The sequence below is a fragment of the Entelurus aequoreus genome, linkage group LG05, assembly GCF_033978785.1.
Source record: "Entelurus aequoreus isolate RoL-2023_Sb linkage group LG05, RoL_Eaeq_v1.1, whole genome shotgun sequence".
NCBI classification, from domain to species: Eukaryota; Metazoa; Chordata; class Actinopteri; order Syngnathiformes; family Syngnathidae; genus Entelurus; species Entelurus aequoreus.
In genome coordinates, this window is record NC_084735.1 from 32,866,280 (window position 1) to 32,878,201 (window position 11,922).

Genomic DNA, 11,922 nt, shown 5'->3' on the forward strand with positions numbered 1-11,922 from the left:
TTTAACTAATAAAAAAACCCCGGTTAAGTTTTGTAAAGAAAAATAATGTAAAAACATAAAACCCCTATTCTCGCGATATCACAACCGGAAGTTGACTCGAGATAGCGACGGAACGCAAGCGCTCAATCCCGTTTAGAAGTTCCTGTTGCTAACCGCCATCCACTCAGTTGTTTTTTTTTTTTTTATTGAAATGGAATACAGCGGGAAAAGTTAGCTTCGATAAATATGAATCGTCCGATATCTCGCCAGTGAGCACTCGTAGTCGTCACTGCTTATCCACTGTAAGGAGGAAGCTTGGTGCAGGTAACATGCAAAAAACGTCCACAGAAGCTAGCTGACTTAGCTTCCAGGCTAACACACTAACGCATATTTCGTGAGACTGCTGTGTCTCAATTACAAACATACACACATTAAGAGCAATCAAACAGACTTATTTTTGCTTTGGTTATATAGTTGTGTTTGTATAGTTACATAGTTTGGATTTGTGTAATGTGCCATGACTGAGTCAGTAGTTTGTTGTTTTGCAATTGCCCCGCCTTTAGATGGCAGAACTAGTTTAAAGGTTGAATACCACTGTTTCTTTAAGTTGCAGTAAATGTTTTTATTCAAACTAATATATATTAATGGAAAATTGTACCATGATCAAGTCTTGATTAAATTGCCTCACTCCTTCTACCCAAATCCATGTATATATTGTATCTCTAGATGGAGTCTGTAAATCACTGTGACATATTATATTAACAGACTTGTGTTTGATTAGCCATGGCAGAAGAAAGGCGTCAGAAGCAGTGTTCGGTGGTCCTCCCTACAGAGTCCATGAAGGCGATGGCAGAGTCAGTGGGAGTGGGCCAGCTACAAGAGGACAGCTGCACAGCCCTAAGTGAAGAAGTCAGTTACAGAATTAAAGAAATAACACAGGTAACGCACAGAGATTTGGAGGAAATTGCCCTAACTGTATTAAAGGGGCCCTATTATGCAAAACCAATTGTTCTTGGTACCTGCTGTTGTGTATTTGGGATCTGCATAAGTCCCGAAAATTTGAAATCAAACAGCAGAGGCATTGTGGAGATGTTTATAAAATGATCTTTGAGTTTGAAATTTGTACAATCTGTGGCATCACTAGTTGGAGAAAAACGTCAACGAATTATTCATATATGGTATAAATTTACCCAGAGTGCCTTGCCTGTGTCTGCCATTGTAGTACGCACTGTAGTCAAAAAGCTCCTTTTTTGGTATCCTCTTGTTGTGGGGCAGGTTGGGTCGTGCATAGACATACATTATTCGCTGTTGCCATTTCTAATACAATGTAGTGTATAGATCAAACTTATATCTGTTAGTTGACTCGCTATGAAAGCGCTAAAAACTACAAGAAAGATGGCGTGAAGAAGACGTAGTCGAAGTGGAGGCACTTGAATAAGATCCTTCTGCACAACTGCAATTTTAGAAGGAATGGTCAGAAAACAGCTTAAAGATGGTCTGTAAAACAATCTATTCAAAATTTTGACTGAAGAACCACCATCACATGTTATGTAGCCCACAAGGAATTATTTTAATTGTAGAAAAAAATTCATAATATGACCCCTTTAATAGTACAGTATTGTACAGTGTGAGAAATGCAGTCGCATTTGCAACTAAAAATGGACAGTGCGAGTATTGAGAAAAAATGCAACACACATGCGAATACAGATTTTACCCTTTAATTAGCGCATTGCTCCTGATATAAATTCTTCCAAATTTGATCAAACTAGAGTAACATTTTCAGCCATCTGTATAATATGTTTAAAATAAACTTAAACCATAACATATTATGTATATATTTGTATATATGTTAGATTATTTTATCGCTATATTAGTCTATTTATACCTGCATTGTCCTTTCCATCCTTACCCTTTCCATCATTGTAACTGAGCTACTGTGTTGAACAATTTCCCTTGTGGATCATTAAAGTTTGTCTAAAGTCTAACAGTTAACAAAATGGGCAATAGATTGACGCAGAGGTGTCACTGATCACTGTCTGACAGGTGTGTGTGCGTGCGCATGCCTGTCTGCCTCCCTCCCTCCTGCGCCGCAGCGCCATGCACTTAGGGAAGCCTAGCAGTCGCTGTAGCGGGGCTGTGTGTGAGCTCCAAGTCTTGCAATACGCAACAAAACAACTTAGTTGCAGGAACTGGTCAGAAAAAGACATGTTTTTTTCACCGCCTTATAACTTGACACAAACTGCATTGCGTGCTAGTAAATAGGAGGATCGGGTGTAATATTGAACAACAAATCAATGATTGAAGTGACAAACTTGTCGTCCAAATAATACCCGTTTGTTGACAAGAACATACAGCCATGGAAGCATATTCAATCTATTCATTAAGCAGACATGTCACTAGGCAACAGGCACCGCCTTTCAAAAGGCACACACTGAAACTTAACTGCGTTATGCCAGATATAAAAAAAAAATTTAAGTAACAAATTAATTACTTTACCTAGAAATTAAATACATTTATTAAAGAGTAATTTAGTTAGTACAGTAATTCAATTACTTTTATGGTAAAGTAACGAGTAACTATAATTAATGACTTTTTAAAAGTAATTTTCAAAACACAGCCTGTCACACAGCATCATGAAGCAGTTAGCAGGTTGGTGTTCCTGGCTAAAATCTTTTGTGTGTATGTCCTCTAATAATGTTTACCTATAAAAACACCATTGTTAAAGGTACATTATTTTCATGTTGCTGCTGACGTTTAAACATGTCTTTTTATACCAGTGCACTTTATGTTACATGTTTTCTTTTCTGTTTTTGTTAGCTGAAGAATTGTGCACAGCTAAATGTTTTTTAAAGAAGATTGGAGATTATATTTGACTTGTATCATATTATTTCCAAATCGTTTTCTTTTTTCTTATCTCAAGACACCTCTGTTGGGATCCCATTATACAAAACCTACTTTTCTTACTTGTTGGTTCCTGTCTTTGTGTATTTGGGATCCTCATCAGTCATGAAAATGTAAAATCAAGGCATGGCGGAGATATTAAGTTACGTCAACGTATATTTCCCATTTATGGGTTAGTTTATGGGCCAAACTATATCCGGATATGAGTTTTGGTCCTTATTGCGCAGCCCTACGCTCGTGTTAGCGACAATGCTAGCACAGTGTAGGGAAGTTCTCTGTCTTTAATTGAGTGTTGCAAGAAGCCTTATGATGGCATTGTGTTTATATGTATGAGTGCACATGTGTACATTGTTTGAGTGTTAATAATGAAATTGTGATGTTTAGGACTTTTAATTTTGCTACAAAAGAAATGATGTGCTACTATTTTTTTTTCATTTAGTAGCACCTGTCCTATTAGTGGAAAAGCTAAGTGTACAGCAACGTTTAAGTGAAGCTTCATGTTAGAGCAGGGGTCTGCAACATTTACTATCAAGAGACAATTTGCCTCATCTTCCACAAAAGAAAATTGGTACAGAGCCACAAAACGTAACACAGCATAAAAACTTTTAAAAGTTTTCATCTTTTTAATTTTTTTTTTCCACAGGAAAACCAATCCGTCAATTTGAAATGTAACTATTTTTTCCATTTCTCATTTCTTTTTTGGCGGGTATTCATGGTTGCACACTAGAGAAGCTGAACTGAAAACACAGCCTTTCATGCTCTTTTTCTTGTCATCCTTGCGCCTTCGAACTCAGCCTGTGCGCGTTCACAGCCTCACAGGTAGTCGGAAATTTTAGAACTCTTTAAAAAATAAAAGAAGCAGAAGAGATGCGTGTGGCTCCAGAGCTGTGGGTTGCAGACCCCGTTGTTAAGCTGTTTGCTCATATCATGTGCTGCTTCTTAGTTCTTGTCCATTTGTTTTCTTTTTAAAGGATGCTATCAAATTCATGCATCATGGAAAGAGACGTAAACTAACCACCAATGACATTGATAATGCCCTCAAACTTAAAAATGTGGAGGTAAGACAGAACATTTTCTTATATTATTGTATTAACAAAGCATTGCATACAGTATTTTCTGAAGAAAACCTGACCACTTATGGTAAGTTACTTTATTATGTTTCTCTTTTTGTAGCCCGTGTATGGATTCCAGTCGCAAGAGTTTATCCCATTTCGTTTTGCCAGTGGTGGTGGAAGAGAGCTTCATTTCTATGAGGAGAAGGAAGTGGACCTTAGTGACATTATTAACACTCCACTGCCTAGAGTTCCACTAGATGTGTCATTAAAAGGTACACATGTTGTTTGTACTGAATGCTATTCTAATGCATGAATCAATGTAAGGTTTAATGGAAGGTTCGCAATTGTCACATCTTTCTGCTTTTCTCTCAGCCCACTGGTTAAGTATTGAAGGGATTCAACCTTCCATTCCTGAAAATCCACCACCAGGTATGACTATTTACAAAGTTGCTGTCATGGAACACAACTTTTAATTTAAACATACTCTTTGCAGCACCAAAAGAGCAACAAAAGGCTGAATCCACAGAGCCCCTCAAAGTTGTCAAACCTGGTCAAGAGGAGGAGGGTACAATTCAAGGCAAGAGTCAAGGGGCAACAGCTGATGGTAAAGGTCATTATCAAGTTTAAGTCGCAAACCTTCTAAAACCTTCCCAGTAATTATCTTTATTCATCTTCCATGTGTTTGTTTTAGGAAAAGAAAAAGGTCCAATAAGGCTGAAACCTCGCAGTACCCATGAGCTTTCTGTGGAACAGCAGCTCTACTACAAGGAGATTACTGAAGCATGTGTCGGCTCCTGTGAAGCCAAGAGAGCTGTATGTAATTTATGTGCATATAAATGTGTCCCTAAAGTCTGTTTATAATTTAACACCTTCATTATAGAAATTGATAAATACACAAATATATGGAAATGACTGCAAAATGAGGAATATATATAAAATAATTTACTTCATTGAATACACTTCTATATAGTTTAAGTTGTACTTTTATTTATCCCACAATGAAGAAATTATGTGGTTGCATTGCAGATTTTTACATACAGTGACAAAAGTAAAACGTAATGACAACCTAAACATGAGTAAATAATATTACATATTGCACAATAATATTACATATTGCACACTATCAAGAAATAATACAGGGTTTCTGCGGGTCATTAAAAAGCATTAAAAGTCATTAAATGGATTTAGCGTAAATTACGGCCTTAAATGGCATTGAAAAGCATTTAATTCGATGTCCAGAGGCATTAAAAATATAACACAATTCTAGGACTGGGCCGGTACGTCAATCAATCAAATACACCAATCAGTGAAACGATAAATGAAAATGAACTTAATAACGTTGCGGTCATCGATAAATTGCTTTGTCTGTGTGTTTCTTTTCTTCGTCTCTGGCTTTCAAACTGGATACAAGAGGTCTTTTAAGGTACGAAAGTGTAAAAACTGCTGCCTCTATAGTGGACACTCTGCTGGACGGCAAAATCAAACCGTCTGGGAGGACAAACTTTGCCATTTTTTGGTCACTGTAGGCGCGTAGTTCTTAACTGTAACACCATATCATGTTGATGAAAAAAGTCTGCTTGTTTCATACACAACTAATTGTTTTCATTCGTCTCCAGGTCAACACACATTAGCTAACTTGGCTAAATTAGTAACTTTTGTGAGTGACGCAGGTACCTCAAGTGACCTACGGTGGCCTAAGATAGACTACCAAGGCAATTCTCACAACAGACCAACACTCTTTTATTTACTTACATTCCCACAGTAAATAAATTAGAGTTCCTTCAGCTGCCTGACATTTTATACATAGCTTGCTGTTTACTGCACCAATTTTAAACGACTATAAGTGTGTAAATACAATCTGTTAAAGATGTTAAATTGACTGAACCTATTTTTAATGCATCTAAAGGGCTTATTGGCATTCTTCCAAATTGCATTCCATGACATGTTTTTTTCTAAAATGCTAAAATCAATCATCCATTTCCAAACACATGCATCATTTGCAGTCCTAGTATGATGTTCATTTATTATTCCATAAAACCTTTTAACATTTTTTTTAACTATCCGATTAAAAAAACATATCCTCTAGTGTGTGGCTATTATAAGGTTATTTTTAGAGCATATGCATTTTTCAGCTGATTTTAAAGAGACACAATTTAAAAAATGACTTATGGGTATATTATATTGATCAACTCATTCATAATTGGATGTTTATTTTGAGAGCTTTGTGGTCGGAATTGAGAAACTCCCATTGACTCCATTGTTAGCTGACTTTTGCTAGCGTTTATGACTTAGAATGCATTAAACAAAAAAACGCGTTCTTGTCTTACAAAAGGGATTGTGTGAATGATAGGAAAAACTCCAAAAAAGTGCAGTTTCCCTCTTAATAATTTTTATTCAAAGTACAGTGTGATGATTGACAGACAGAACATTTTAATTGGCTATTGTCTACGGCTGGTGTACAAAGTCAGAACACCGGATGCTTGGAATGCCACATCTTATGATGTGGCATTCCCATGTGCTGATGGTGTGGCCAAAGCGAGAAAATGAATACATGTTGGTGAAAAATGGGAAACTGTAAATTTCATCGAAAAGTAGCTGGCTGTCTAACTTTTCAAAACTTGGTTAAAGCCTGTCGATTGTAAACCCACAGAGACATGCTGCAGCAGGTGCAAAAAGACCTCTAAACTACTCAATTGGCATCAATACGGTGAAATCACACATGCTATTATTTCACCACAACTGTGAGCTGATGCTACCCCTACAGAAAAATAAATGTAAATAGATTCTCAGACTAAACAATCTTGTGAGCCAATTCTACGGTAATTCAGTAAAGAGTAGGAGTTATTGTTAACTTTTAAACTATTCAAGATTATAATTGTCAAATTCTTACAATTGTGTGTATGCAGACAATGTAAGCTTTTGACTACTACAGAATATGTGGTAGGACATGGGTATTAAACATTTGTTAAGTGGCATTAAAAGCATTAAATTAGATTTGCTGATACATGTAAAAAAAAAACTTGTAATACACAAGAACACCATCTTAAAACCCATATTGCACACCAAGAAATGGCAGATTGGCAGTACCATTAGTTGCAAGAAACCCATCAAGTAATGTCCTAATTTGATTTTTTTACCATGTTTGCTGTGGTGTAGCCTCATCATCGGTGTCAATGGCAGCAACGATCTTTCTCTGCAGATGATTATGTCCCATATCTTTGTTCGATCATTATTGGACCATCCTTTACAATCTGCTATTCTGGAAGTGTTTGATATAAAAATGCAATGTAAAATGTTGATAACCACTGAGCATGCATTTATAAATGGCTTTTGTAATTTACATTCTAAATTGTAGAGACTTTGTGGACACCCTAAATCATGTTTACAATGCATTCTTTGAAAGGAAACCAGAATTTTAAGGGTCTATCTCTGTTTTTTGTTTATCCAGGAAGCCTTGCAAAGTATTGCCACAGACCCAGGACTATATCAGATGCTTCCAAGATTCAGCACCTTCATTTCGGAAGGAGTGAGCGTCTTTTAAAGCACCTCTCAATGAATTTCTGATATTCTTCTACATTAAATGTTCTAACCTCTTGTTCTGTTGGCAGGTTCGTGTCAATGTGGTGCAAAACAACTTGGCCCTCCTGATTTACCTCATGCGGATGGTCAAAGCGCTAATGGACAACCCCACTTTATATTTGGAGAAATATGTGAGTGGAATCATTCAGTATTGGTTAGAAAGTAAAATATAAAATGAAAAAATAGTTTTAATACTATACGGGGTACATTTGTTTTCTATATTTTGTAGTTGCACGAGCTGATCCCAGCTGTGGTTACGTGCATTGTGAGCAAGCAGCTATGCTTGAGACCAGATGTTGACAACCACTGGGCTTTACGTGACTTTGCTGCTCGCCTCATGGCACAGAGTTGTAAAACCTTTAGCACCACTACCAACAACATCCAGTCTCGCATCACCAAAACGTTCACTAAGGTGAGTTCTGTTTTGTTTACCAAGATTTTGAAACCTCATATTAATCATCTGGTTTGAAATTTGTATTTGGAACACAAACCTTGCTGCGCATTTATATATTTCCTCAAAGAGTGGTCTTCCCAGTAATGTCTAATTTGTCATCATTATTTGTGCATAAACGCCACTCCTTAAAAACGGACAAATTCTACCTCCCACCCCTTTAAAAAATGTGTAGTGTCTCTAATTACCTTACTGTGGCTAATATCACCATTTACTGCAGTTTACTTGAGCACAACCCATCACCTCAAAGGCAGACATGACATCTGTAAATCTGAAATAGGCAATATTTTATCTTCGACAAATAATAAAACAAAAATAATAAAGTATTGGAGCCTTGAGTATTGGTCGATAAATTGAATGATGTGGACACTGGATACTTTCTAATACACTTCTGTTTTGGAGACTTTGTATCTCGTAATATGCAACTAAAATTATTTGATACTTATTTATATTGACAAATGTGGTGTTTTAGACTGCAATAGTGTTCAATTAAGCCAGTGCTTCTCAAATATTTGCTATTACAGACACATTGAAGAGACTTCCGCGTTAAGGATTACATACACTATATTGCCAAAAGTATTTGGCCACCTGCCTTGACTCACATATGAACTTGAAGTGCCATCCCATTCCTAACCCATAGGGTTCAATATGATGTCGGTCCACCTTTTGCAGCTATTACAGCTTCAACTCTTCTGAGAAGGCTGTCCACAAGGTTGCGGAGTGTGTTTATAGTAATTTTCGACCATTCTTCCAAAAGCGCATTGGTGAGGTCACACTGATGTTGGTCGAGAAGGCCTGGCTCTCAGTCTCCGTTCTAATTCATCCCAAAGGTGTTCTATTGGGTTCAGGTCAGGACTCTGTGCAGGCCAGTCAAGTTCATCCACACCAGACTCTGTCATCCATGTCTTTATGAACTTTGCTTTGTGCACTGGTGCACAGTCATGTTGGAAGAGGAAGGGGCCTGCTCCAAACTGTTCCCACAGGGTTGGGAGCATGGAATTGTCCAGAATGTTTTGGTATCCTGGAGCATTCAAAGTTTCTTTCACTGCAACTAAGGGACCAAGCCCAACTCCTGAAAAACAACCCCATACCATAATTCCTCCTCGACCAAATTTTACACTCTGCACAATGCAGTCCGAAATGTACCGTTCTTCTGTTAACCTCCAAACCCAGACTCGTCCATCAGATTGCCAGATGGAAAAGCGTGATTCATCACTCCAGAGAACACGTCAACACTGCTCTAGAGTCCAGTGGCGACATGCTTTACACCACTGCATTTGACGCTTTGCATTGGACTTGGTGATGTATGGCTTAGATGCAGCTGCTCGGCCATGGAAACCCATTCCATAAAGCTCTCTGTGTACTGTACGTGGGCTAATTGGAAGGTCACATGAAGTTTGGAGCTCTGTAGCAACTGACTGTGCAGAAAGTGGGCGACCTCTTTGCACTATGCGCTTCAGCATCTGCTGACCCCTCTCTGTCAGTTTACGTGGCCTACCACTTCGTGGCTGAGTTGCTGTTGTTCCAAAACTCTTCCATTTTCTTATAATAAAGCCGACAGTTGACTTTGCAATATTTAGGAGCAAGGACATTTCACGATTTGTTGCACAGGTGGCATCTTATGACAGTTCCACGCTGGAAATCACTGAGCTCCTGAGAGCGTCCCATTCTTTCACAAATGTTTGTAGAAACAGTCTCCATGCCTAAGTGCTTGATTTTATACACCTGTGGTGATTAGGACAACTGATTCTGATCATTTGGATTGGTGGTCAAATACTTTTGGCAATATAGTGTATGGCGGTATGTTCTCACATACATACCTCTTTCTGAAATATACCGGTATAATTCTGTAAAATATACCGTTTTACCGCCCAGCCCTTTGCAGGATTGCCTGTATTAAAGCGCATAAATGGGAGAATTTGGATGCAAATCGATATAATTCGATACCTGTTTTTTTTGGGTTTTTTTTGCTGATAGCAGACTAATATTGTTTCGTAACACAGCAAATAAAAATGCATGCATCTAATTGATGGCCTTCCCCTTGATAAATACCTTATACTTACAAGAAATACCTGCTGCTTTCTGCAATTGAGTAAATAAACTCCTCTGTGGTCAGAATTTAGAGAATGCGCTGTTGGATCAGTCAAAGTGTCTATTTAACTTGGTTTGTTTTCTCAGAGTTGGTTGGATGACAAAACCCAGTGGACCACACGATACGGCTGCATTGCCGGGCTTGCTGAACTGGGACCTGATGTGAGTTTCAATCTGGATTCCTGGTTGGGTTCCTGGATCCGTTGCTCTCCTCCATCAGTACAGTTTTTTGACTTGTGTCCCTGCAGGTGATAAAGACTCTGATCCTTCCTCGGCTTACTGTAGAGGGCGCTCGCATCAAAGCGGTGATGGAAGGGCCTGTGATCTCCAACATTGATAAGATTGGAGCAGACCACGTTCAAAGTCTTTTACTGGTAAGAATAGGGCTTTTGGGTTTTAGATTGGAGACTTTTAAGGTCACTCAGATTCTAAAGCATGAGTTTTTGGAGGGGATGTGTATGTATACAATGAAAAACTGTGTTTTGTTTGGTTTCCAAAGAAACATTGTGCCAGTGTCATTGCCAAGATAAGACCTCCACCCGACAATGTGGAACAATATCGGACAGACTACGGTTACCTTGCACCCATGCTTTGCTCTCACGTAATAAAGGCTCGGACCCAAGCTGCCATGCAGGCCCAGCAAGTCAATAGAACCACATTAACAATAACACAGGTACATTGACACTCAATTATTATTATTGATTATGGAAGCTCTCTCTCTCTTCAGGGACATATTTATTATTGTGGGTCTCTTGCAGCCTCGTCCAACCCTCTCTGTCTCTCAAAGTGGACTTAGTGGATCGACAGGGCCTCGCACTCCGAGCATCATTAAGGTTCCAAGTTCTCTTGCCCTTATGTCGCCAAGACCGGGGACTCCATCGCAGCCATCCCCCCCAGCAACTAAGTATATTGTTATGGGAACAAGTGCAGGGGCCGCCTCAACACAGCAGGTACTATGAAGTTTATGGCGACCGGGTTGTTTTCAGTAGGCTTTAGGCGCACAAACAGAAATTCTCCTATTTAAGAATGCATTTGTATCTGTATCCAGCAGGTTATCACTATCAGCTCTTCCCAATCAGCCTCAACGGTTACCAGCACTGTACCCAGCGCCACTTCCACCTTGCAGCCCATGGTAAAACTGGAACCTGGCGGCGGGCCCGTACTTCCAAGTTCACGACCCATGCAGAAATACATTGTGGTGTCACTGCCCCCGTCCGCCTCCTCCTCCATGGAGAACAAGAGCTCTGTAATCCCGACCCCCCTTTCCTCAACACAACTTGAAAGTAGCCTGAAGACGGACCGATCGGACTCTCCCAGTGCAAGTACACAGTCACCACACTGACACTTAGCACAAGGGATGAACACACACAAACATTAGTTTGAGCTAAAACAAAAACATAAATGGCAGATAGTTAGATGAAATGTGTAAATATATTAATGCCCAACAGTGATGTAATCAGTGGCATTTGTAATGTTGACTCAAACTGATGTCATGTTCCTTTTTCTACTCCAAAAAATAAATTTGACTTTGTATTTCTATTTACTGTTTTGGATGTGTGGTTATATCACTGTTGTCATTTTTCAACTTCAACATGTTAAATACTAGTTTTTTGACGCTGATGTCTAAAGTTTACTTAAACAAAGTAAAGGCCAACTGACATTTACAATTTTTAATACTTTACCGGTATATGGACTTTGCCCTTTGAAGACATGGGAAACATTTATCATTCATTAAATCAATGTTCATTTACATCTTATTTGAGGTTCCTTGTTAAACCAGCTTGGCATGGTCATCATTTTCCTATTAGCCCAGAGTAAGGATTCAAACATGTTTTACAAACGGCTGATCTCCAGTAAGTTTAGTTG

The 11,922-nt window shown here is 38.6% G+C and overlaps 1 protein-coding gene across 3 annotated transcripts; it reads left to right on the top strand.

Moving 5' to 3' along the window:
- Positions 1–132: 132 nt before the first annotated feature.
- On the top strand, positions 133–11,712 carry LOC133650515 (transcription initiation factor TFIID subunit 6-like). Of its 3 annotated transcripts, none has more exons than XM_062047843.1 (15): positions 133–303; positions 761–918; positions 3,852–3,938; positions 4,054–4,207; positions 4,308–4,364; positions 4,429–4,545; positions 4,627–4,748; positions 7,384–7,461; positions 7,544–7,645; positions 7,744–7,926; positions 10,144–10,218; positions 10,305–10,430; positions 10,556–10,729; positions 10,815–11,006; positions 11,105–11,712. In XM_062047843.1, the coding sequence occupies exons 2-15, from the start codon at positions 763–765 to the stop codon at positions 11,396–11,398; spliced, it is 1,917 nt and encodes a 638-aa protein (XP_061903827.1). In that variant the 5' UTR covers positions 133–303; positions 761–762; the 3' UTR covers positions 11,399–11,712. The 3 variants fall into 3 exon arrangements, with proteins under 3 accessions (XP_061903827.1, XP_061903828.1, XP_061903829.1); XM_062047844.1 differs by having other exon boundaries at positions 11,108–11,712; XM_062047845.1 differs by having other exon boundaries at positions 4,429–4,539.
- Positions 11,713–11,922: the final 210 nt, after the last annotated feature.

Coding starts and splice junctions, on each gene's coding strand:
- LOC133650515 (XM_062047843.1), top strand. CDS start 763: ATGGCAGAAGAAAGGCGTCAGAAGCAGTGTTCGGTGGTCCTCCCTACA. Junction 4,546..4,626: donor GGCAACAGCTGATGGTAAAG/GTCATTATCAAG, acceptor TGTTTGTTTTAG/GAAAAGAAAAAGGTCCAATA. Junction 7,646..7,743: donor CTTTATATTTGGAGAAATAT/GTGAGTGGAATC, acceptor TATATTTTGTAG/TTGCACGAGCTGATCCCAGC.